The 27,664-nt window shown below is 46.0% G+C and overlaps 1 protein-coding gene across 4 annotated transcripts in view; it reads right to left on the reverse strand.

The window, feature by feature from the left end:
- Positions 1-27,664, reverse strand: part of Tgfa (transforming growth factor alpha) — a 94,727-nt gene that overhangs the window by 47,006 nt on the left and 20,057 nt on the right. For 3 of the 4 annotated variants that reach the window (XM_023718478.1, XM_023718479.1, XM_023718476.1), the window contains exon 2: positions 12,851-12,904. In XM_023718478.1, the coding sequence (XP_023574246.1) occupies positions 12,851-12,904 (54 nt within the window). Of the gene's footprint in view, positions 1-1,488; positions 1,535-12,850; positions 12,905-27,664 lie in introns of those variants that run through there. The other variant, XM_023718480.1, reaches the window with a different exon arrangement.

Below are 27,664 nucleotides of genomic sequence, written 5' to 3' on the forward strand. Positions count from 1 at the left end.
CTGCAACTGAGGAAGAAGTGCGGGGACCAGAACATTCTCAATGCTGCCAGGAGCACAGAAACTGGGGAGGGGACAGGTGCGAGCTGTAGCTGGAGAGGGAAGTGGGGCTCCAAGGGAAGGTCTGGGGGAGCAAAGGGCAGCTCGGTTTTTCCTTTTGTGGTGTGTTCCTACTGTAGCTGATTTTGACAAGAAAGAAATCGCTATGGGTTTGTCACTTAAACCAGAAATTTGCACAGATGATCAATGATTCTATCTCAGTGGCAACGAAGTAGAGATCTCACTTGAGGAGCCTCATCTTTAAAATGGGACACACCTCTGTCCACCTCAATGCAATGCCATGTGTAAACCAGACCTAGCACTAAGTGCAACACAGTGAAAAGCAGGTAGTGCACCTGGTATGCGGGGAGCACTGCCACTAGGGAAGGCAGGCCGAGCTCCTTGGGCATCTTCTCGTTTGGGCACAGGCCACCCAACCTCTGTAAGCTTTTGGTGAGAGTGAATATGGAAAGGAGGCTCAGGCAAGAGCACAGGACGAGACAGGGCAGCCAGAGGTTCTGGAAAGACTGTGCTAGCCTCTAATCTGAAGCTTGACATCAGACCTCCACTACTAAGAGCCTTGGCCCTATTGCCCTGATCAATAAAAATTATTTTGAAGTAACTGTATCATAGCTGTCTGGGAGAAAGGTCTCTTTCCATAATTTTTGTATAAAATGTACAAACTGTATTTTCATAAATGACACTGCACTTATTTACTGTCAAGAACTTGAGTGTTGTACTGCCTTGAAAATTATTAGACACAAGGAGAAAAATAATTAAGAACAGCTTATTCTGGCATTAACACTTAGCTCTATCAATGGAAGAAAGCTGGTATTTTTATAACCACAGAAAACTGACTTGGTAAATTTCCAGCTTGTAGAACAGTAGCATTCCAAGAGCTTGTTTGAAAATCATAGATCTCAGAATCCACAGGTCACAGATTATTACAGGGAAAGGTGAGAGTGCTGGTACAGCCGCTGTGAACTGGTCTCACTGACCGCATACCTGACCTGGCCATAAACTTCCGGAAACTACAGATTCCATATGCACAGCAAGCTGTCAGCAAGCAGTCACAGGGCTCTCTGGGGACAGAGTTCTCGTGGCCCATCCAGCACAGGAGTGGGGCATCAGTTGGGGAATGGGCTGCAGGTGATCGGAAGTATGAGGCATGGTTGTCAAGCTCAACAGGGAATGGGGAAGATGATGGGAGAACAAAGGCCATAGGCTAAGGGCTTGGGACAGGTTGGGGAGCAGAAAATCAAGGATAGAGGGCTCTCCCCCTTTATCAGTATGTAGAGGGCAGGAGAGAAGGGGCCATCACTTACTAACTATAAGAGGGGCAAGTGTAAGAATGGGGGTGAAGCTACCCTTCGTCTTCTGATTTTGAGAGGCAAGGCAATCCCGCCATTTGCACATAAGCTTGTGCCAATCCATTCTGTAGAAAGTACACACCTTCCTGCATCTCAAGGATGATTGTTCAATACCATAGTTAGCAGGGCCTTGCGTGGTCACTGCATCTTTGCTTCCGCTGACAGGCAACCTGAGAATCAGTCTGTCCAGTATCAGAGTTGGGCAGGTCTTCACTCTCCTTATACCTGTGGTTTTCAACTCTGGCTGCATATTGGAACCCCTGGGAAGATTTAAAACACTGATGCTTAGACTGCATTCTTACATCCTGCAAATTATAATCCCAGGGATAAAGTTGATTTGAATAATACATTTTTACTTGACTGAGTATAGTCAAGTCATCATCTTGGTTTTTTTTTTTTTTCCTTCAAAATAGTGTCATTTCAACTGACCAACATAAATAGGAAATAATTTATTATTTCCTATTTATTCATAGGAAATTAATTTCTAACATACTATACTTTTACAAACTGGTACATACTGTGTATTGTCAGCCCACTTCACGATGGACTAATCACATGCAGCTCTAGACAAACTCCTGAAGGCATCTAGAGATTTACTCTTTTCCAGAAGGATACCCATGCTGGTGGCACAAGCATGGGGAATGGATCCTTCAATTAAATTCGTAATGTTCATCAGACGTGGTGGGGCACTCCTGTAATCCCAGCACACAGGAGATGGAGGCAGGAGGATTGCCAGATTGAAGCCAGCCTGGGCTACAAAATGGGTTCAAAACCAGCCTGGCTGACCACAGCTGTCCCAACTCATGTTCACCTTACGAATTTCCATGCTTCCCACCCGGGATCTGCCTTGTGTCACAGATTTGCTCTATAAAATTCCCAAGACAAGGCATGTTCCTTGGCAACCCACTCAGGCCCTCTTCTGGCCCTCTCTTGGACAGAAGCTTTCTTTCCCCCAATAAACATATTCTGCTCTCAAAACTAGCTTGGATTGTGTAGCAAGGCCTTGCCTACATAAAAACAAAAAACAAAGACCCAAAGAACAACAACACCTGAGCATCTTTCCTAGACCAGTAAAAATACACTAATATTTTAAAATACTGTTACTGTTCTCAGGCAGGATAGCCCACACCCAGCCCTTCCTTACACGGAGTTGCTCATAACTCTAGAGGCTGTCATTTAATTTAAGCAATGGTTTATACTGCCACTCAGGTCTTCTAGGTGGAGGGCAACGACTGTCCCCCACCATCTCTGATGAGCAGCATAACCTTCCATTTGATTTTAAAAATACTTTTAAGAAAAAAAAGCAAATTGGGCCAAAAAAGCCCTTCAGTATAATAATGTCTTTCCCCCCTAAGGTACCAAAGTACTTTCCTTTTCTTTTTTGAATAGATATAATTGTCCCCTGGATAGTTAAGAATTCAATTCCAGTCACTGCAGTTCCTCAGTTAGGCATACTCTCTCCATTTAGTGATCTAATTGTCTTACTTTCTTCCTTTCTATCTTGTACTCCCACTTTGAGCCTTACAGCATTAGCACAGAAAGGGAAATAAGGTTGATGTTTCCCACATAAATCGCTATAAATAGTCTCCACCATGATCCTCTCCTCACCCCTTCACACACGTGAGAGAGAAACCTGTATTTCGAGTGGCAGTGGGGAGGGCTTGAGAAGGCGGCTTGCTCAGCCACGCAGTCCTGCTGCTGCTCATCTCAGGGCACAGCTGACACATGACTAGCACCTTGGTAGGAAGCTGAAACACCTGTTTCTGCCTTCTTTTTTGGCCTCCTGTGCCTGGCTTCTTTGGGTCTAGCCTTCCTGCCCAGCATCCCGGAGCTCTTTTCCCATCTCTCTGTGGTCCCCCTAAATCTTGCTGCTCAGGGTAGGACCCAACATTCCATATCTACCACAACTTCCACCAATGGGACAGACTGTGATTCCTCTTTGTTTAGTGCTGTAATTCTAATAATAAAGCTCATGTTTTGGCCTCTAGCAGAATAGCACATTCTGTACCCCCTCGCCAACAGGCAGAGTGAGGCTGCCTTTGATCCCTCTTTAGTGTCCAAGGGACATTCCTTAGCCTTATCCAGTATGATTTACTAGGTCAAAGTCTTTTATAACTCGATACTCGAATGTCGTTCCTACAACTGGGTCAAGTCATCTTGGTTTTTCATGTACCATCTCTTACATGTATGTTAGTGCTTTCTCACTCTTCATTTTCAAAAATCAAAATAAAAAGATTTATAAGAAAATACTTACATAGGATTTACTACATGCCTGGCCCTCTAAGTTCTTGACATTTAATTCTCATGACACTATTGAGGTAGGTTCTGCTCTTTGCACTTTATGGATGGGAAAACTCAGGGGTACAATTGTTAAGTAACTTGCCAAAGGTCATAGTCCCCAAGGAGTGCATTTAAAACTTGAACCCATGCTGTCCAGTTTCAGACTCTATCCCCATGCTTTAAAATAGTCATGACTTGGGCAGGTTTTTACTAAACCAATGTTAAACAATCAAAGAAGTGTAATCCCATCACCTGCTAATGAGAAGTGGGAATGTAGCGAAGCACAAGCTCTGACCTAGAAACCCCCTCCACTGCATGTCCACCTGAGGACCCAGCACATGGAGACACCATGCACATTAAAGTTTAAGAAGTGAGGACTGTGTCTGACCCCCACTCACTTTGTGCTCTGGCATCCTGGAAGTTTGTCCCCAGCCATGTCACAAGCAGGAGACTGTTAAATCTAACTACCTACCTGTAGTTAGATTTGTGCCAAAACACTTGGAAGAGGAAGGATCCCTATGCCTTGGGGTAGAAACTGAGTTATTGTTGAATAAAAGGTGAAAAATATCAAGGATGATTCCATCATTTTGTGATTAAAAAATGAAAATTTGAAAGTGTTTACAAATAAACATGCATGTATCTACAGGCATATTACATATGGAAACCTGTGCACGCACACACAAGTAATTACATATACACACATACTTTGCTTTAATATGCATATCTAACTTCAATGAAATATAAAATTAAAAACTCATGCAAGTTATCTCCATCTGTCTTGGAGCAGGCACAGAGAAGGAGTCACATGATTATGTAATATAAAATATTTGTAAATCTGCCCTTAAATACCATCTGTGGTCTGCCTAAGACACGGATGCAGCTCCGTACACGTTAAAGCACTGTGACGAAGGGCCTAGAGCTCTGCAGCCAGGTACCTGGGCCTGAATCTCACCTCTGCCACTGTCTAATTGTGCGACCTTGGGTAAGTTACCGACCTTCCCTGGGCGTCAGTTTTATCAGTGATAAAGGGTTTAATGGCAGTGTGTATCTTCTTGAGTATAAAATTACTATATGTGGACCAGTGTCCAGCACACAGTAAGTGCTCTGTAAGTGCTAATTCATATTATATGAATTTGGCTGTGATAAAATACACGTGTTCATTTTAAGGCTCACTGAGCTATCATAGCAAGTTTGGCCACTGTGTGTATGAATCCATTTATTATAAGCTCATACTAAAGGCACTGATACTCTCTGTGGGACCTTACTCAGTTTTTGTTCTGAATGAGTCTATTCTGAACCAAGTTGGGAAGTACTGGCCAAAGGTTAAAACTTCTAAGTTACCCACAGTGACATCAAACAAGTTACCATTTAGCCAGGTTTGTACTCAGGATTCTACTGAAGAACCATACTGACTTTATTTAACAGGATATCGGTTGGAGAGAGTGCTAGAAACATAATTTTATAGAAGATGCTAAAATTTTATCAAGGCATGCCATAGCTTGTTATAGAGGATCAGCAAGATTTGTATGTGGCAGATTTCATAGTAAAATCTGAATCTTCTACTTTTAAAGGGTTTTTCTTCTTCTTTTTTTTTCTTATTTGTTTGAGACAGGGTCTCAATTTGTAGTTCAGGTTGGCTTTGAACTTACCATGAAGTAGCCCAGGTTGGCCTCAAACTTGTCAACATCCTCCTTTCTCAGCCTCCCAAGTGCTGAGATTACAGGTGTGCGCTACCACACCCAGCTTAAATCTTCCATTTGTGAGACGACCCACCATTCAAGGAAGGGAAGGATGTTCATCAAATTCCAAAGGTGGGATGCAAAAAGGGCCAATAAAAAGGGATTCCTCACAACTATTACGTGATACATGGGAAGGAAAAGATGCTCCTAAGCTCCAGGACCCATGGTACCTGGTGCAGGCAGAACTGAGGCCCTCCATTCTGTTTCACCTTACTCCTTTTCTATGTTTGTGTGTTTAAGAGACATTACAGGCAATGCAATCTGGTTATAAGATGGCAAGATGTTTCAAGTCATCTTCCACTATACATCCTGATGAGGAAGTTGGGCCATGACTTTTTTAAGACAGGGCACTAAGAAGGGAGATCTAGGATGAATCCGTGCACCAACAGTCATGGGACTTGCTAAGGGGGCTTTTTAGCCCCAGGAAGAAGCTCTAGACTGACCCCAACCTCAGTAGGTGGGGATCCCAGAAAATAAAGTGATACCTCTCATGAAAGCCTCTGCGCTCTTCCTGTCCTCTCTGCAAGGCTGGTAAGAAAGATGCTAGAGATGATGGCGAAGTTCCAAAGTGATGAATTTCTTTCCATCAAGCTCTTGACTGAGTGCTAGAAAGTCAGTCCTGAAACTGCCCATGATCCAGCTGAGAGGAACTCCAAGGTCAAGGAGAGAAGTGGCGCCTGAGGGTGACAACATCTCACCCTACTAGGACACATAGGGCTCAGCCTCTTTTTCCTGGCCTGTAGTAAGATGTGGCCAGGGATAGAAATGCAGATACCTGGGTCCCATGAGCATATGGCCCAGAAATCTACTTTCTAACAGTCAACAGAACGACTCTCATGCAGTGCAGTGCTAGAGCCACTGCCACAGGGTTCAACTCTAGTTGATAAAAATACCGTGAAGATACCGACTTGCATCATAACACCTGCCCCACTAGTGACAATGAGAAGATTTATAGTGGTAGGAGTAGTTGCAAACACACTGGTTTCAGAATTCTCATATGTGAGAAACTGACCTTAGTGCTAAGAGTCAACAAAGGCCTACGTTCTCTGTTGACAGCTGTGTTTAACAAGCAACCAGGTTGCACTGCCTATTGTGTCCGTTACCTCTTGTTGCTGGGACAAAATACCCAACATCCAGAATTAAGGAAGGAAAGGTTTATTTAGCTCACAGTTTGTGGAAGTTTCAGTCCATACTCGGCTGGCTCTAAGGTAGAGTGGCACATGACAGAGGGCAGCAGCTCAAGGCGGCAGAAAACAGCACTGAGCAAAGGGAGGGGTGGCAGCAGCTGCCTCTCTCCTTTTTTTATATTATAAGCAGGCTACCGTGGGGTGGGGGTGGAGAACTCACACAATGTCCATGCCCTCTTCATGTGCAGGATGAGGGTGTTTACAAAGAAGGAACCCTGGCTCTTTGCTGAGTCACTTAATTAAACTTCTAAACTTCTCAAGTTGACACAGTGTATCAACCAGTACACCTATAATGTCTCTTGAACACACAAACATAGAAAAGGGGTAGGGTGAAACAGAACACAGGGCCTCAGCTCTGCCTGCACCAGGTAAATGGATGCTGGAGCTCAGGAGCATCTTTTCCTTCCCTTCTATCACTTAGTAATTGTGAGAAACTGCTTCTTATCCACCTTTTCTCACTTACAACAGGGATTCTTCTCCACAAATTGTAAACTGAAGACCTTGAAAACTGAAAATTTAATACACTAGTTCACTGAACACCGCAGCCTAGCCTAACCTGCCTTAGGTATGTTACATTAGCCTGAACCTGGGCAAAATCATCTCGCACAAAGCCTGTTTTATAATAAAGTGCTAAAAGTCTCATATATTTTCTTTTTCTTTTTGGTGGTACCAGGATCAAACTCAGGACCTTGCACTTGCCAGCCAAGCACTAAGCTTCACGTGATTGATTAAATGGTGAAAGTGAACAACAGGATGGTGTATGAACACACTTTCACACCATCATAAAGTTGGAAAATTGTGACTTGAGCCATCTTGGAAATCAAATTGGAAATCATCTCCGTTTAAAATTTCTGTCAAGGTGGTTCAAGATTTAGGAGGCACAGAGCCACTTGTAGAGGTTAGATGAGCATCCCCAGAGCTTTAAGGGAAACTGACAATTGTGGGGGCCAATCTAGTCAGACAAGGTGGCTTCTGGGAGTACTGCTGTGCTGGGGAATGAAGCTGCAGAGAACAGGGTGGCCCTCGTGTGAGGCCAGCATGGCAGGTCCCCTGTCTGCAACACAGGCAGGAGCTTTGCGGACAGCTGCGGCTGCTGGGCAGGAAGTCTGGGACACCTGCACCCAGCGCCTGCCAGGCTGCAGACCTGCGGGGCAGCGAAGCAGCTGCTACTTTTTCTTTCTCTTTAGACAGCAAGGAGAAACAGAAAAGCACAAAAGACATGAAAATGACCCATATTCTCATTAGCTAGAGATAATTAACGTTAACAGAATCTACCCTACATTTTTGTAACTGGATGTACGTATGTATGAATCTAAGTTATCACTCAGCTTTATACACTTTTTCTATGTGTACATCATGTGCATTTCCCCACCTCACAGCATTCTTTATCTTATTAAAGGGCTGTTTAATGTTTCCTTTGTCCACGTGTTCATAACTACTATTTCTCTGTTGTTGGTATTTGGACAGACTCCTCTTTACTGATAATGTAACACTGATTATTTAAAAAAAAATAGATCCTTAAAAATGCAATTGTTGTGTGACTGGGCACACACAATGCTAAAGTTCTTGCTTACTAATATCAAGCAATTAAGCTCACCACTAATGCTGAATGGTTTTCTCAGAATGATTATGCCAATAATCACACCCATTAGCAAAAGCTGTAGCCATCTCACGTGACACACACTCACATTCAGGAATGCCATTCAAAAAATGCTATTTTTATGTACTAAAATACATTATGCCTATCTTTCCCAGAGAACTATAAAGTCCTCGAGAATAAGGCCGTTGTTTGGAGGAGGGCCTGACGCGTAGTAAATGCTGTTTGTTGGCTGCACCAGTGATTCCAAAGATCAGTCTGGACTGAGGGTGCTGATCTTTGCCTCCCCCAGGTCTAATGAGAAAGGCTGTCATATCCAAGGCCTTTGGCTCCTCACTTCCCTGAAGTCCTTTTTTTTTTTTTTTTTTTTGACAGAATGGGAGGATTGAACTCAGGCCCTTGTGCTTGCCAGGGAAGCGCTTATTCCACCAAGCCATCTCCCCCACCCCTCCCTGAAGCCTTCTCCTGTCCCTGTCACAGCTTCTGAAACTTGGCCAAGGATGACAAAACAGTCAGGTTCTTTCCCTTAAACTGAGCAAAGAGACACAGAAATGGATGCATCAGTATTGAAATGATCTTCTTGGCAGAGACAGGGCAGCTACAAACCACAGCAGCTGAGGTCCCTACAGTCACCCTGGCTTCCATATACCTCAGGGCCAGGTGCTCAGTCTACCTGGGACTCCTTGCGTGCTGACTCCTTTCAAGCAGTCCCCTTTACCTAGATGGATGTGTGCTCTGGTTCTGTTCTTGGAGTACAGATGCCTGGTAGCGATGTTCCCTTTGTCATTTCCTCAGATAACAGTCACAGCTTGCAAGAGGGACCAATCAAATGGAAAACCAGCACAGCAAAAACTGAGCAAGATGCAATTTAACAAGGAGAATAAACATACACAGTCTGGAACTTAGATTAAAAATAAGAAGTCTGAATATGGAACAAGTGCTGTTTCCTTCAGAGAAGTCTATCATGGTAAATGTCAGTTTTGTCTGATTTACGATTTACCCTTAAGATGCTAGTCATCAGCATTATTTGCCTCACCGAATGCTCTCTGATGGCTGGGCTCATATTTAATTCTCCTGTGTATCTCCACAGTTGAGCATTATGCCTGGTCTGAGGAAGTATTTAATAAATGGGTGCAAAATAAATGTTAAAAACTAAAGCCTAAGAGAGCAGCAAGCTTCTGTAGGTCTAGTGTTTTCAAAGCCACAGTTTTGTCTTGCTCCTTTTAAAGACGGTAGCTCCACTTGACCCAAGCCTCTGATGCACCCCATCCCCTTCTCTTCATTCCTTTGCTAAATGTCTAGACCAATGCACTCAGTGTGCAAAAGTTCAGTCAGTGGTCTTCTAGTGTCCCAGGCTACTTCTGTTCTTGCCAGTTAGGCTGTATATTTACGAAGAGATTATCTGTTTGCTCCCAAACCTGTTTATGTCAATTGTTCATTCTTGTACTTACGTAATCTAATTAATTATTACGTAAATTAATGAAATACTTGTGCATAAGGAAAGAGCTTCTGTTTCTGTACATTGAGTGTTTTGGAAAAGCTTGGTGAAGATGAGCACATTAAAATTACGGTCAAATTAGGACAAGATGACTGAATGCCTACAGTTGTATGTGTGGAACACGCAGATCTGATTAATGTAACTTTGTGAGTGTGCAAATTCTTACAAATTCTAGAATCTAGAAACTCTAGAGGATCCAATATGGGTATCATTCATGTAAGCAAAGACACAAAGGTATATCTGTATCTATTAATAACTTAAATAGGAAAGCCGTGAAATAGCACCTGCCCTTCTTCTACGTAATGTGCTCTGAGTATCGACCTGTATCCCAAGTGGTTCAATTAAAAAAAAAAATCCGTCACGCCCCACTAATGTGATTTGGTAATTCAGTCTGAAAAGACACTGGCTTAATCCCATTACTTTATTTTGTTAGAGGCACTGAGATTCAGGTGGACTTGAGGGCCCTATTAAGATCGCTCAGCCAGTGAGTCAGAATTACAGTCCTCCTTTCTATAATGTGTTCTGCCTCCTGCGCTACCCAGCAGCCCTTGCTCGAGAAACAACTGACCTAGCACAATTTCCTTTGTGAAAAGTAGAAGGTGGAATGAGGAAGCAGAAAACAAGGACGCACCTGTAGAGGCAAGGAAGAAGTGCTCCTTCTGTCCTGATGCTTCTCCACACAGGGCTAAGGCAAGTATTCACAGGTGTACGTGCTTTATCCCAAACTGAGACACACCAAGTCTCTTGTGCTACAGATGACGTTTGGAGCAGGTGAACCATGTACCCCGGGCAGAACACGGGAGCTTTCTAATTTTAGAATGACTGCAGTTCCACACAGGAACACTCCAGACAATAAAGTTGGGAGAGTTTGCAGTTCTGCAAAGCTTTTGTTAAGAAACGAGTAAGTAGTGGATCCCTTGCTTTTTGGCTGACCCATGTTCTATGGTGTTTCACAAACAAGTAAAATCCTCAAAGACTTTCCTGCAGTCTGATCTGCCCTCTTTCTGTGTATCCCAGCCCAAACTAACCATCTCAACATATTTAAGCCCAAGGCTCTCAGTGAGATCTGCACTACCATCTCCCCAAACGTGCTAGTGATAGGAACATTCTCCATGAATGATAATCCAAATGAATTTTCCTTGTTTTTTCATTACTCTGAAAGTCTCCAGATATTAAATTAAGAAAGCCCTCAAAATACCCTGATTTTAGGTGGACATCATCAGACATAAGCAAGAAGAAGGGGGAGAAGTTCAGAGGTCTAAAGAGCTGCCCCAAATCTGCAGATAACACGAGATAGGAGAGGAAGGCCTAAAGGCGGGCTCCCAGGCACCTGACCAAGGCCTCTACCACACCCTTTTGGTCATTAGAGTGAGTCTCATGAAAATATGAGAACCAGATGGGCACCCTGCAAACTGTGCAACATCTCTGAGGGTTAAGCAAGCAGCCACCCAACAACCTATCTAGGGTGCATTCGGTCCCTTTTAAGGGATATTAAAAAGTCCCTTTGGAAGCCAAGTCATAACTCCTTCTTTGGGAGGGTGTGACAGATGTTCTCAACTGTGGATGCTGCCACCTTCTGCCTGCCTTCGGCTAATGTTTCTATGTTTTATGAATGAATGACCAAGCAGATAAAAATGGTCTATTCCAAGCTCCAGACTACTGGTTTCACTCCTGTAGCAATCTTTTCTAAATCACACGCTAAGGAGTTAGTCAAGTTGCCCAGATCGTTATGATACTCCTGGGTCATCCGGCTGTCTGTCCGCCTGTGAGATGGGCTCCTGGAGGGTGAGGAAGAGAAGGCCCATTTCTTTGTACGATTCTAGTACCTAGAATGCTAGCATCTACATATGAGATAGCACCTAGTTCCAAGAGAATAAAATACAGGTGTTTCTTGGCATCCCTGCAGGACTGTTTTTAGGATCCTCCCTATTTCACATTCAGCTCCAACTAAACACGGCATGGAGGAAGACAGGTGTTTCCTTCTGGGTCACTGTGGATCAGCAAGGGGCTTGGGCACCTTTAAGGTTCAAATACATCGATGATAACAGAGTCAAAGGAGGATGCTGGGGCTACAGCAGCAGTTGTACCCAGCAGGGTGCCAGTGACATTACTATCACCTCTGCTGACTTTGGAAAGAAAAGTAGGGAAGAGCAGAGTGCCAGGGAAACTGTGTGGTTGGTGAGAGAATTTATGAACTCATGGAAACCTTCCCCTTTCTGCAGGGAAACCCCTGAAATTACTGGGGAAAAACTGCAGTAGCAGATGGGAACAGAAGACAGTGAAACACGTCATATCACCAAAGGTGTAGTGAGTGGCCTACTCACACGTGGCTGGGATAAATCAATGCAGTCCACCTAGAAAGCTATTTGGCAGTGTGCACTGAGATTATAAATGCTCTTATTCTAAAAGCTTCCAGGCAGGAAGAGGTGGTATCATAACTTGGGAAACTGGAGGCATTATAAATAGCCCTTAGGGAATGCTTATTTAAACCCCACATGCCCGTTTGGACAGAACAGTGTGAGCAGTTTAAAAGGACTGATTTCAGGACTTTGCAGCAATATGGAAACATGCACAACCTCAACTTTATAACAGTTTCTTCAACAGAACTAATCGTATTAAAACATCAATGCCCAGGAACAGGGCTGCACACAGTAACGAGGGGGTGCAAATGTAATGGGGACAACTCCCCGCAGTGCACTGCTGCCATGGAGCATCGCCTCCAACACTTCCCCGACTCTTTTTAAATTTTTTTTAGGATTTTTTTTAAATAAAAAAGGAAACTATTATCACAAATATTGAAACATGAATCCAAATATCACTAAGCAGAGATCACCAGGCAGAAGCAGAAAGGGGGATTCAGAAATATGATCACTGTGAGCAGGAAGAGCGGGGATGGCTCTGAGCCCCGGCTCCCGCAAGCCCATTCTGCTGCACCCCTGATCACGCTAGTTGGGAGCAAGGCTGCTCTCAGGCCTGCAGTGAAGAGCTCTCCATGAGCACCCATCTGCCTATTAAGAGAGAGTGGAGAAGACAGAGCTCCCTCTCAGGCCCAGGCAGGGAGCTTCTTGAGAGAGAGTGCTCAGGCCCACGGAGGCCAGGATCCACGCACCACTCCTCATTCACATGTGGGGGGCTGTACTCACCGCTCAGGGGGGATGTGCTGTTTTCTAGGGCCTGGCACACAGCCAACAGGATACCTGTGGGGGGAAGCAGAGAAAAAAGATAAGCGTTTACTTGGCAAACGGCATCCTCAGAGGACTGGAAGGCGAGCTCCCTGAAAGGCAAAGACTTGGTAGTTTTACAAAGCGGCCAAAAGACAGGCCTGGTTACCTCACTCGTGGGGTTCAAAGCAAAACAAAAACATGGGACTCTGGGACTCCTTGTTTGCAGGGGAAAAAATGCTTATGGAAGGCACTAAAATATCAGTGTTTTCCTTCCAGCCAGTCTCTGTCTCCATCTGTCATGGTGTTTTAAAATCTGTTCTTATAGTGGGAAAACATGTATAACACATTTACCATTTTAACCACTTTTCAGTGTATGCTATAGCGACATTAAGTTCATTCACATTTTGGTGCCCATCAAGATGATTTTGCTTGCTGATTATGTCACTGCTGTCCTTACAGGAGAGCAGGGTGAGTGCAGCCCTTCATGGGCACACAGGACCCAGTACAAAGTGAGCAGGGGACCCACTAGTCACTGGGCTTTTCACTCTGACAGCAATGGTCTGCTATGCTGAGACCCAGCTGGGAGGGTGGGGAAGTCCGCTTCGGTGTCTCTTCTTTCCAGAGACTGGCTGTCGAGGGTGGGTGGACGGTGACCTGCAGAAGGACTGTACTTTGCATTCCAGGATGCAGGAGGTACTAGATCAGAGGGAGCATGGTGGCCTGTTCCCCTCCCACTGTCCACTGACATGCTGCGGAGTTGCCTGCCTAGGACGGTGACAGCTGTTGCTATGTATTAACCTGAGATGCCACAGGGTAATGGACCTAATCCCAACATTTTTAGTGTCCAGGCTTTACCAGAGGCAGAGTGTGGCAGGGACAATGACCACCAGGGGAGGCAGGAGACTTGGAGGCAGCGCCCTGGGAACCCCAGCTGAAAGCCTCTAGTACACATTCTATCGTCTCATTGGACTTACAGGACACGGATCCTAAGGTAAAACTATAAGAATTTCAAGACTGCAACCACAGAACATTAAATCTCAAGTTCAGGGCTATTATAAGTATGACCTCGGGGCCTCTGTGTGACCCTCAAAACCACTCTGGCCAACAGATGACCTTATGTGCCCTCATGGTATAGTACCAGAGGTTTTTGGAAACAGAGCAGCAAAATTCCAATGAAGAAGGAAACTTTCCTGAATTTTACAATCAGCAGAAATTAACTTCTCAAAACTGAAATGCAGGGAAGTGGCCCAGCAGCCATGCAGAGGAGCTGGGCCTCAGGCACGGTACTCCCAAAGGCAGATGCTGCAATTCAGCACAAAAAACAGAAGTCCTGCCTGCTGCTTCTCCTTGTGTGGGCCCCATGCATCCCCTGCCGGGTGGGCTACAGGACTGCTGGGGTGGGAACACAAGGCTGTGAATTCTCAGAGGCAAACATATTTAGAACAGATACAACAACCACACGGTGCTTCTTTCTGGCCTTTGACATGGTAAACATCATTAGAACTTCTGACTCCCTCTTACTGGGACTCCGAATACTCCTACAGAGTTCTGCACAAGACATCTGAGCTGCAGATGGGGTCAGGACGAGGCGACTGGGAGATGTATGTAAAAGCCCATGTATCCTCTCTGGGCCGTCTGTGGCCCCACAGATGCTAATTTTGGAAGCGAGCCTCTTAAGATGGCACAGGCACATTTCAAAGGGTGAGCGTAATGTACACACCAAGTGTTCAAGTGAGACATTCCTGCTGTGGCCAGGAAAAGTTTCAGGGGTCACGCAGTTGAAGCTGGGAGTAGTCATGTTCTGACTTTGGTGGCAAACTACTCTGGGCTCACGTCAGCCAGAGACCTGCAATCATGTCAATGGATGATACGGGAGATGCTTTACATACCTCTGAGGGGGAGCGTGACTGGCCTGTTACGCACTGTACCTGAACTAATGAACAGTCTTCACGTCTCCTTCCCGCCCCACATCCCATCAGTCCAGGTAAACACAGCACAATTCCTGGGTCCCACGGCAGCCTGTGGAGCACAGACAGCACTAGGAAGATGAGGCATGTGCTGAGAACCTTCCCCCAGCTGCGGGCAGGTTGCTTTGTCCCTTCTGTTCCTCACCTGTGAGCCACGAGCTGCCAAGCTCACAAAGATGTTTCAGGAATTAGTTCGCAAAACCATTGTGTTCCACAGATCAAAGATGCTGCATTTTTAAAAATATATATACTTTGGGTAGCACAAAAGAATAATCCCTTCCCATATCCTCACATTCCCATGGAAAACAGTGCCCTGGCCTCACTCTACAATCCTGATTCGTGAACAACTTCAGCTGAGGGGGGCCCTGTGATGGGAGGCGAGGCCTTTGCTTCCTTTTTCCCTGTAGGGGCCAGGGACCAGGGAGATGGGGCTGGGAAGGGGTGGGCGGTCCTCTCTGTTCTCAGGTGGGGGGGTACATATAGGTTCAGGCCCAGCACTAGGGTCCTGTATATGCTATCTTACTTTGTCCTCATAGCAACAGAGGCTCTGAGGACACTCCCTGCCTTTCTGGTCCAGCAGGTGGGAATACTCAGTTATGCAAATGAAGAAACTGAGATTTAGAGAAGCTAAGAAATTTGTCCATTCTTCTGCAAGTAAGGTCAGACTCAAGCCTGTATACATGCTGTGCCTAAAAGAGTATCTCAGTGTTTACACCATTGCCCCTCAGGAAGCAGTGGCAGTTAGGATCTCCCAAAAGAACTCCAATAATGGACTCGGCAGACCCAGTGGTTGAGGTTGAGCCCTTCTTCCACAGGCCACAACCATTACCTTTTGGAATTTTCCCACTGCCTCCAGTGTCCCCTATGAGCAAGGACTCCTGCGGGGCTGGGCATTAAGCCGCAAGGTGCCCTGGTCTCTGCCATGGCCATGGTTGGAAAGCTGGCCTGTGTAGAACCCTCCAGGAACAACCCTGCACTGGCAGGCTTTGAAGCTCCAGAGAAACAAAGGAAAGAATGCAAGAGCCCAGCCCTAGCCAGCTGCCAAATGCAGTGGCTCAGGCACAGGCATGGCGGCTGGAGCTCCTCTCATGTGAGTTTCAAAAGCTGTTCTTCATGGGTTGTGGAGGTAGGAAGGCAGGCTCAAGGGCCTCCTGGCCCAAGAGTCACCCTCTGGGACAGGAATCCCTTTTAGGCTGTTTTTGCCAACATCCCATTTTGTCAAATAATTCCAAAATGGGAAATCCCAAGACTGTGGACTTCAAAGGGAAAAAGAAAAGAAGGGGTAGTGTTATGGGGAAAACCACACGTAACAGAAGAGAAATCCTATGAAACCGGATGCCGACCCCCAAAACAGACAGAATTCAGGCCTGCCTTTAAGGCAGACAAGGGTTGCCGTACTTTAATTTAACTGCTTGGCGCTCAGACAAAGGATTCCAACAGAAATAAAAGAGGGGAGCTGTGGAATAGCGCTTGAGAGGCTATCCATATGTGGCATCCCCAGCAGAAAGCTGTGCTTTCTCTCCTGGGAAGAGGTATCTGTTCACTGTTCCCAGCAATGCAGTACACTCCAGAGGACCTCAGAGGAAGCTGCACAGGAATTTGTGGAAGAGCTGGCCAACCAGGCTCAGGGGAATTCAGGATGATAAAAAAAAAAGTTTAGAAATATGTTACATGGGAATGAACCATCTTGGGCAGATGAGTCACTAGGACAGAGAGCTCTCTGTCACCATCTCAACCTCACAGATTGGTCCTTGCAATCCAAGAAGAGAGTCTAATGGAGAAGTTACATCAAAGGGCTAGCACGGTGTCTCAAGTGGCAGGCACTGACGCACAGAGTGAAGTCACCAACGATGCAAGGTGGGAACCACTGGTAGTTACAAAGCCCCCAATCTGGATGCCTACACTCAAGCACAGTCATTTACAAACTGGCACTCAAGCTAACCAGAAGGGATTTTTATGCCTGGGGTAGGATGGACTGGAGGGAATCTCCCAGGTTCCTAAGTCATATGCATGAATTATGGGATTATTATTGAGACTGATGTCATGATTAACAATTGTAGCTGCAACAATTGTGTGAGTGCTTACTATGTGCTCTGGATCATCTCACTCAACACTCAGAGTGCAAAGTAGGTACTACAGATTGAGTGTCCTTTATCTAAAATGTCCAGGAACAGAAGTGTCTGACATCTCTTTGCATTGTGGAATATTTGCATATACATGGTGAGGTATCTTGGGGAGGGGACTCACATCTAAAATGAAATGCATTTATGTTTACACATGCAGGTGGAAAGTAGTGTTACACTGTTTTAGTGTGCCAGCATTTTGACTACCCTGCTATTTGAGGCCTGGTGTACAATTCTCCACTTGTGGCATCAAGAAGTCTCAGATTTCGGAGCATATTCAAGTTCAGAATTTTTAATTAGGCATGTTTTAATCTGTATCATGCTTCTACTTTCAAGGAAAAAAAATGGAGGTACAGGGTATTAAGTAACTTACCCAGGGTCACATAGTTTATACAGGACAGACACTAGCTCATATCACAGGACCATTTTGCTTTGGTGCGCTCCCGTGAAGTACAGCCAAAGAACACTGTGCCAGAAAGACCACCTCTCCCTTTCTCATTTAGATGGAGCCAGACGCACACAGCAGTGTGGGAAATACAGGCAGCTGGGGGAGCCCAGAAGCCAGAGTCATCTGTAAGTGGTGTTATCCTTAGCGACTAAGGTCACCTCTCTCAATCTCAGGTCCCTTATTTTTCAATAGTAGAGTTGGGCCAGAAGGTCCACCAAGGCCCTAAGTTCCAGGTATCAACACTTTATATAGATGGATCCCCTGCCTTCAATCGGGAATCAGACAGAATGACGGCTGCCATGCGTACTGTCTCCATGAGAGTGTGCTAGGTTTATGGTAACTTTGTCTTCCAATGTAGCATGACATTCATATCAGTTCTCAGAAGATGAATGAGGTCCTTAACTAGGGTACTTTCCATTTCTGAAATTTCAGTGCGGTCATAATGTTGCCATACTAATATATCCTAAAGGTCAACGAACTTGGGTCTCTTGGTTGCCCTTCCTAATGATTCTTGGGGCCATAAGCACTAAAGTCTGACTTGATGAGCCTAAGGCAAGACTTTGTAATTACGACAGCACAGAAAATAGGCCAGCATCACCTCAAAGCTCAGAGGAATTTTCCATGAGACCAGGGTTCAAATCCTACCTCTGCAACTTGTTAACTATGAGACCTTGGCTACATGATCTAACCTTGGTATCCATCTATAAAATAAGAACAATAGCTCCTCACAAAACTATGGTAAGGGTACAGTGAAAAGAAATGAAATAGAGCACACGGAGCCTTTACACCATTGTGGCACCCACTGCCTGAGGCAGTCGGTGGTGCTTTATTCTGTAACTTCCAGGAAGCTGATGAGGAGGGAGAAGTGGTCATAGTGTCCCACCCCTGCCTTGTCTCTGGGTCTCAACAAAGGGACTTCAACCAAGGGGCTTTCATTGAGACCCCAGGGTCGCTTGGCTGCAGGCCACTGATGTTACAGGGCACTGACCCTGAAATTATACTTTTCAAGCAGCAGCTACTTATTGTGAACAAACTTTTAAAACAGAAATAAATCTGAGATCTGTGAATTGCCCTCACAGTGGCCAAACCACATGGGACAGCATCAATACCCATAGTGCAAAAGAAAAGTGGCGTTTTCCCACTGGAGCATGGGCAGACAGAGTGTGCGTTGCTGAACCTGCCAGTACTGCGCATCCAAGGCGCCACCCTGATCCCACATCCCACAGCCAACTCCAACCTCAGCATGCTCCCAAGGCCTACACCTCAAATCGCGGTTCAGAAATAAACTCTTCTCCTTTCGCTACCCCTATGTTCTGCACAGGACTAAACAGCTGATAGCTACCATTGGCCTCACCATCCCCAACTTTTCCGCAGCCCAGCTGAACCTCCCCAAATCCCCAGCCAGCGCATGTCCATCTTACTATCCTCTGCATCCCTGCAAGCCTGCCCCAAGCCTGGCCCCACCATCTCTCCCTGGGTTAGCACAATAGTTGCCAAACTGGTTCTTCTGCCAATAGCCTCCCCACCCACCCTTTTTTTTTTTTTTTTACCTTTGCTCCCACTGCCAAAGCAAGCTTGCAGGGCCATATCACTCTTTCCCTCCAAACTGTTCATACCCTCTACACTGCTTACAATCCCATTTAGGGACAGAGCCTAGTCCAAGTGCTAGGTTGGGATTTCAAGTACATAACCTAGTCCTAAATTTTTTTTTTCTCTAAATTCTACTTACTTCCTGCCAGGCAGTGCAACTCCCACTGCCTGTTCTCACTGGGCTCCCTGCCTTGGGCTCCTGCCACCCAGAGCCTGACCTTGAGGCTGGTGACCTTCATTTAGTTGTCCAGGCCTAGGTTATCTTCACATAAAAGGACAGAAAGAAGTACTCACTCTCTGTCGAAGATTGTTATATAAAATCAGTAAAATGAGGGGACATATGAGAAATGTGTAGTACTGAAGGGCACATATAAATAAGCAACAAGTGGCAGCTGTTACTGATAGCTATTAATGTTATGCTAATCTCAAATGCTTAAGATAACATACTAATTACTGATATGATCATTACACAATGCATACATATACCAAAATATCACATTACACTCCATAAATATGTATAATTATGTATCGATAAAATTATTTTTTAAATGCTTATCTCCAAAGTTGGCACACCCCCTTCTCTACCCACAGGAATCAAACTTGTCTCTGAAAGTCTCACCCAAATATTAGAAATGAGTTGGGTGTGGTGATGCATGCCTGTAATCCCAGCATTCTGGGAGGTTGAGGCAGAAAGATCACAAGTTCTAGTCCAGCCCAGACAAGTTAATGACTCATAAGATTCTCAAAATAGAAAAAGGGCTGGGGATGCAGCTCAGTTCAAAGGCCCTGGGTTCAATCCTCAGTAAGACACACACACACACACACACACACACACACACACACACACAGAGCGATCTTCCTTCTGAGCAGTCTTTATTTTGCATTGTGGTTTGGATGTTTTCTCATCTTTTCTGTCTCTCCCTCTAGTGTGGCCAGGAACAGCCCCTTGTTCTCTATCTTCATACCTGGCACTACGCCCAGCATCTTGTTAGGTTTCTAGTTAGACGAAACTGAATTTCTGTAAGAGGTCACCAGCTTGGGAAAAGAGTTGGAGAGCTGAGTGATAAAAATGTACACATAAGTACAGGGGAAACAAGTGGATTCCCAGCAATTCATTTCAGCTCGACGGCTCAGTTCTGACTTTAGTGGAAATGGACCACACTTGAATCCTGATACTCATTTCACTCACTCACTCACTCACTCATTTATTCCTGAGCACCTACTATGTGAAAGACACTGTTTCAGGTGCTGAAGAGGAACCAAAAATCATTTCTGTCACAGTCTACATAGCAGTGATGGCAAATCTTTTAGAGCTCTTAACGTTGACAAACAGCCAGCTTCAGCACGCACGCCATCGCTTTGCTACCACTGCTGTAGAATACTCTTCCTGTGAGAAATAATCCTTTTTTTTTTTTTAAGTCAGGGTCTTATTATGCAGCTCAGGCTGGCCTTGAACTCACTATGTAGCCCATGCTGGCCTTGAACTTGGGCAATCTTCCTTCAGAATACTGGTATTATAGGCCTGTGCCACCATGCCTGGCTAATCCTCATGCTTGAAGATCATTACACTGAATTAAAAATGAGTGGCTTTGATATATCATTGTTCAGGTTGGTGGCGAGTTAAAATATGTCTTCTATTTGACTAATGTTATCATTAGAATGTAGAAACTCTGTGGAGGAATGAAGGAAGTATGCTTGTTACCTGAAGTTAAGTCTGCTCAACTGGTCTGCTCACATCATCCTACATTGTGCTGTCACCAATGAGATGACCCCCAAAACACACTGACATCTGCTCTTGGCTATTTTGTTATTTGGCTTCTCCTGAAATTTTAAAGAGGGAGCAGACAGCCCTGCACTGGGTGGCCCCAAGGCCAGACCAAATCCCAAGGAGAAGACAGAGGAAGTGAAAGGGGTATAGACGTCATTCAGTGGCTTTGCAGGGGCAGCTCACCCAGCTCAGGGGTGCTCACTGCTGACACTATGCCCTGCGCCTACTGAGGCAAAAGTGGGATGTACCACAAAGAGTTCACCCTCTAGGAGAGAAGCAAACACACAAAAAAGTGCTCCTGTGAGGGTCTCCAGTGCGCCCTATTCAAGCCTCTTCCTCCAGTCAAGTGTGTCTGTCTATTCCAGGCCTCCTAAATACACTTTCTCAGTCTCTCCTGCCAAATCTCATTTCTATTCAGCCTTCCAGGCCCAGCTCCTCCCCATCCTCTCCATAATGTCCCCCACCACTCCAGCAGGCAAGGCTCACCCCTCAAATCTGGCATCTACTAGCACTGGGGCTGGGAGTGGGTCCCACTTGGACCACCCACACGGTCTACTCAGGATTTCCAGTTTCTCTTTCTTTGGGCCCAGACCTCATTTCCCACCATCTCTGAATTAGGAACTGATAACTATCTTTCTGTCCCCACTTTAAAGGCTAAGTGAAAGGATTTGCAAAGTACTTTGTGCTGTTTCGGGTCGAGGCCCTAACAAATGCCCAAGACTGACAGATGTAGAGAAGTAACCTGAGTGCAAAATGAGGTGACATATGCTCTTCCTGACCTGTAGAAGGTAGTCATGAAAATAAACCACTAATAGAGAATCTGTGGAGACCCTTCCAGTAGACCAGCCTGCCCTATGGAGCCATCTCTGTCCCTGAGGCTCAGCAGGTGCTATGCAGTGCCTTACCCTGTCACAGCCATCTTCTTCTACTGCCCAGTACCCTCACCTACTTCAAAGTCTGCCTGCTTATTGAGAGACCCCTCCCCCCATGAGACAGAGCAAACAGCATCCAGGGCAACTCGTCGTTGGATCCCAATCGGTTACCAGCATAGGAGGCAGCACACATCTTTTGTGGATAAGGCAGGCCCTGTGCTCATGCCCATCTCTTTCTACACTTATTACTATTTTTTGCACAGATCGGCACCATGCCTCTTTTTGGCCAGGCGGGAACAGATCTCTTCTGCAAAGTGCAGGTTTATCAAAGACCTGGGCTGGGTGCTGAGTCAGACTTCCTTTTCCTCAGGGCCTTGCTCCTGTGCTGGCTCCCTTTCCAGCTTCCTGGAACTGCAAGCAACAGGTCCGGCATAGAGGGAGGGAGCCCTCCCAGTTCAGCTGGAGTTCCTCAGCTGCTGAGTCATCAACAGGCTCTACCAGGTGAGCTCCGATATTGCTAAGATTCTGGGCTGAGTGAGGCAGGGGAATGGGCCAGAGACCAGGCTGGGCATGGAGTGGGCAGATGCCATAGCTTTGTCAACAGGATCCAGGCTCCTCAGAGACGTGGACTGGCTACATGGAACACACCTGGCTGCCAAGAAGGAAAGGAAACAAGGACCAGTTTTTTGTTAGTCCACAGGGGTTTTGCAAACTCCTCACACTACCAGTGTGGGCCCACTAGCCCTTTGTCAGCTTTGCTGGCCTTGTGGTGGCTCGAGTGGTACCATCCTTAGGTGGGGGGCAGCAGTGTTTCTGCTTCTGTGAGCCCCCAAGCATGCCAGGCTAGACACAGACATCGCTCACAGACAGTGGCTTGGAACAAGGATGTGAGCAGGGAGGAGCTGACTAGCACTCCTTGAACTCTGCCCCATTTCCTGGTGTGATGGATTCGCCCTTCCCACGGCTCCTTAACACTCAGTACACCCCGGAAGTACCCTGCAGAAAGCACTGCAGGGCCTGGGGTTTGGGCCAATACAAACACCGGGTGAGTCGGCAGAACCTCAGATCAATGCAGCGTCAGCCCTGGGACGGGTGATTGGGGGAGGGACAGCACTGCACCAAGATTATCATTACTCTGAGCATCTTTGATCAGATGAAGGTGGTGAGCTGAGAAACAAGATCAAACAGGAGGTCAGGGAGGTAGCTCAGCAGCATTAGCACCTGCCTGGTAAGCACAAGGTCTGGAGTTCGATCCCCAATTCCGTAAAAAAAGAAAAAAAAAAAGTCAAACAGGAAGAATCAACATCAGACTACAGAGTCTTACCTGTTAAGAAAGGAAAAACCTTTAAGTTCTTACAACCCCTCATTCTTCACCCCACATTACTCTTGGACCAAGTTTCCATATTTTTCCTGGGGTCCCTGAGGTGAGGCGCAGGACAGGGTGGAAGCGTGAAGAAGAGGGACAGGTGATAAAGGCCTGGTGACAAGTACAGGTGCCAGGTGCTAGAACACCCCAAAGGGAAGAAGACATCTGCAAACCTGTGCTGGTAATGTTCTGATTGTCACCGAAATGAGGGGTTTCTCCTGGTGTATAACTGGTGGGGCCAGGGAGCAAAATTTCTTTAAGGCACAGGACTGTGTCCTGAACTCATCAAAGCCTTGTGATGGTCCGAGGAGACAAGATCCACCCTGCCTCAGCAACTGGGATTCTCCCTCACCCTGCAAGTTCTTCCTTCTATCTGTATTTCACCCATCTTGGCCTGCCTGTCTTCTTATATTAAGTCAGAGCATCTGAGTTTAACACAAAGTGTACCTATACAGTAACAAGACTGATAAGCCATAAACAAAATCCATTCCTAGAGTTTTAGAGTTGGGTCTAAGGAGCATCAGGAGCCTAAGACAGTGAACACGTGGGAAGGCGTGTGGCTCTCTCCTGGTCCACAGCCTGACTTTGGGGCCCTGCCTTATCCTCCCGGGCCAGTGCAGCATGCAGCAAAGCTGTGGATTCTACAAATGGGCTTGGTCACATGGGAAGAGTCTCATTCATTGGCTCTGTACACAACCCAGTACAGAGCAGGGTGTGGGGGCCACACGGTCCTGAGGGGAGAGGGTCTATGTCTTTTGGTGCTCAGTATAAAATATTGCAAAAGACAGCAAAACCATAGTTGGATTCACACAGTACATGCAGGAAGATGCAGTATTTCCCTTATGGGAAGATGGGGGTGGGAGCCCCCCATCAACCCTGCTCCTGTCATTTTTTCTATTTACCAATTTTGCTTTTGTTGGGGAAGGGCAGAGAGGAGAAACAAAAGAAGGAAAGAGCTGGAAAAGAGGACATTTTTGCTAGAACAGCTCAGGTCTAGTGAGAATAGGAGGATGGTCAGGAGGACAGGAAGAATGAAGAGGGCACCCTCCGGGTAGGAGTACAGATGAAAGAGTGATGGATTATCTACATTCAGAGCATTCTGAAATATTACTTAAAATCCAGACCTGTCTCAGTGAAAATGGTTTAGGGGTCAAGGCCGCTGATGAAGTGTTACAGCCACTTTAAAAGACAGTTTGGCAGTCTCTTATGAAACTAAACACACTCTTATCACATGATTAGGCAATCACCATTCTTGGTATTTATCAAAGAGTTGAAAAGTAATGTCCACAAAAACTCCTGCATATAAATAGTTTTAGCAGCTTTATTCAGAATTTCCAAAACCTGGAAATAATCAAAATGTCCCTTGATAGATGAGCAGGTAAAGAAATGGTGGTACCTTGATATGATGGGATATGATGTAGCAATAAAAAGAAAAGAGCCATACCAGAAGATGCGGAGGGATCATGAATAGGTAACATTCTAGAAAAGGCAAAGCTGTAGGTAGAGCAAAAAAGATCAGCGATTGGCATTTAGGAGGGGGAAGAGAGTGGGACACAGGAGGAAGCTAGAGGATTTTCAGGGCAGCAAATCTATTCTGTATGGTGGATTAGAATGGCCATCAGTGATGTGCAAGCCCCATGTGATGTGCACTGCCAAGAGTGAGCCCTCATGTAAGGCAGCGGCTTTTGTTTATTTATCATTTTAGTTAAATAATATTAACTTTAATAATATATCCATATTCACTTGTCAATTGTAATAGACATACCACACCCATGCAAGATAGCAAGGACAGAGAGTGAAACTGCTGGTGGGACACCGAGTCTGTGCAGCTCTGGTTTTTGCTTAGTTTTCCTTTAAACCTGAAGCTGTAAAAGATGGTCTATTTAAAAACCAAGCAACAACAGCTGGTGACAACTATAACATATGAAGTGAATTATTTTTGTCCATGTTCTGAATTATCCACTCTGCTTGGGTTGTGCTTTTGTGGAAATGCAGAGGGGCCACTGTGCAGCCGCAGACTGAAAGCCCCCCAGGGAGCACTGTGGCTCTCAGCACATCCAGCCACTGCTCCACCGCCTTGGCAGAGTCTGAAGATGCCAGACGAGCCAGCCTTCGGCATCACTCGATATTCTAGCCACAGAAAACCTCGCAAGGGCAAGAGCATGGTCACTTGTCTGTTGTGGGCTCTGCTGGAGGGCTGTGCTCAACAGGGGATACTGACTAAGGCTGTCAGGGAGAAGCAACGGGTGGTCTTGGTTAGGCGCTAATCTCCCTGGGCTGGGCTGCATCATACACTCACTCTCAGAGGGAGAGCATGTTAGAGGAGAGGCAGCAGAGGCAAACCACGATCCCCATGGACAGGAGCCAGGAGCAGGTGGTGGGGCACTGGTGTGTGTGAGGGGTCTTCAGAGAAGGCTGCCAGTAGAGAGGCTGAAAGGCACAGTCAGCAACCTGAGCGACCTTGGACATAACCAAGAAACTCTGTTTTCAGGGTAACTGACCTTGCTCATGTGGTTTCTCACAAACAGCCAGCAGCTCTTAAGCATGCTCCACCTCTCAGCTGAGGGTGTCGACACAATGTTCTATTGGTTGCAGCACACTTTGTGGCTGAGGCAGCCGAAGACAGGGATCACTGGAGGAGGAGGGAAGTCAGCTTCTTGGCCTTCCAGCTACATCTAAGAGAAGGCATCAAGCACAGCTTTCATCTAAAACAAAGCTGAGGCTATAGAGTCCTCCTCTACCCTCTTCCAGGGTCCCTTCTTGTAGATCAGGTAGGAAAGCAAAAGGCGAGGGCATGTCTAACCTGTCCAGCACTATCCCATGTGAAAACCTAGAACACCCCCCCAAACAAGTGGCTCACCCCTTCCCTGATTTTTTTCTGCAGCACCACCACAACCCAACATTTTTGGCTATATTTATTTGTTTACATTCTGCACCTTGGCAATCAGGTGGAAGATACATGGATGCACATGGGGAGGAGAGTGTCTTGTGTGGTTCACCGCATCCTCAGTGCCCAGAACAGCACCTGGCATACACACAGCTCTTAACACTTGCTTTTGGAATGAATTCAGCTTGTTGTCAAGCCCAACTTGCTGGGCAGTTCTACAGAGATGTCTAGGTGGTATCAACCAGGGACAGCCCCTGTGGTCCTACATAAGCAGGAAAACTTTAAAAGGATCCTGTGGAGTCCAGATATTTTCAGTCTGGAGAAAGAAGACACCATTAGAACTCTTCTATTGTAGATATTCTCAAGAAAATAATACAGAAACCATTTTTTTTTTCACCGTGTGTGCTTGTGTGTCTGCGCATGAACGCCCACGAGGAGTCTTCACAGATACCTTTTCTGAGCAGATGAACACTGACAGAGGCCTGAATAAAGCCAGAGAGCACGTCCTGAAAACACCTGGGGGAGCGCATCCATGGCAGAGGCAGCAGCGAGCACAAATGCCCTGCGACAGGAGTGAACTTAGCCTTTGCAAGAAGGAGGGAGGCTGGCGTGGCTAGGGCAGGCTAGTGGTGGGAATGAGGTCGGGGAGATGCCCAAACGCCACTTCTTCTGGGGACACTGTGGGTGTGGATTTGATTCTACGCTGTACAGCCCCTGGAAGGCTTTGAGCAGAAGAAAGCAAGCATCTGATGTAGGTGTTAGAAGAATCACTCAGGGTGCTGGGCACAGAAGAGGCTTTAGAGGGGCAGGAGTGCAAACTGGAAGGATGCAGGGAGCCCACTGTAGAGATCTGGGTGAAAGATGAGGATGGCAGTCTGCAGGAAGGGAGGGTGCCCGGGATAACAACAAGCAGAGCAGACAGGGCTCACTGAGGGACTGATGTGGGTGGGACTGCTGGGCTCACGCTTCCCTCTACTCCATCTGTATCTAGCCTGCTCACCTTTCGTGTCATGTCCAATTTCAAAGACTGTGTCTTCAAGAACCTTTACTTTCTATCTAGATGGAGGATCCTGTCTCAAAAAATTAAAAAAGTTTACTTAATTTAACTGAATGAGAAACACAGGTTTAGTGATGCCTGTTAGCAGGTAAATCTACACAGTGAATCTCATCTTGGGCCTGAGGTTCAGAATATCTCAAACGAGCTTTTATTAAGAGCTCCCCCTCCAGGGCTGAGGATATAGCTCAGCAGAATAAGTGCCTGCCTAGCAAGCTCAAGATCCTGAATTCAATCCCTGGTACAAAAGAAGAGTTTGCTCTCCAAGCTGGGTGGGGTGGCACAGTTGGGAAGCTGAGGCAAGAGAATCTCAAGTTCAAGAGCATTCTAGGCAATGGGGTGAGTTTCTATCTCAAAATAAATTTTTAAAAGAGCTGGGGATGTAGCTTAGTGGTAAAGCTTAGGTACCAGGTTCAATACCTAATAACAAAACAAAAATAATGACAAAAAATCCCTTCCAGGGTTTGCTCACTATCTCTGAGCTATGCCAGGATGCTGCTAATACTGCCGAGCTTTTTCAGAGGCAGGTGGATCTAGAGTGCGTGACACTGGCATTGATTCATGGTGCAGTGCTAAGATCAAAGGTGCCAGGATTAAGGACGTAAGTGCTACCCCCACTCAAGTATCCTGGCTAGGATAAAGGGGATAGAAAGAGCCATGCCATCCGTTGTTGCTTTGCTACCTTCTGTCCACACGAACTATTTCTCCTCTGCCATGT

This window comes from Octodon degus, unplaced genomic scaffold (assembly GCF_000260255.1).
Source record: "Octodon degus isolate 3935 unplaced genomic scaffold, OctDeg1.0 scaffold00058, whole genome shotgun sequence".
Lineage (NCBI taxonomy): Eukaryota > Metazoa > Chordata > Mammalia > Rodentia > Octodontidae > Octodon > Octodon degus.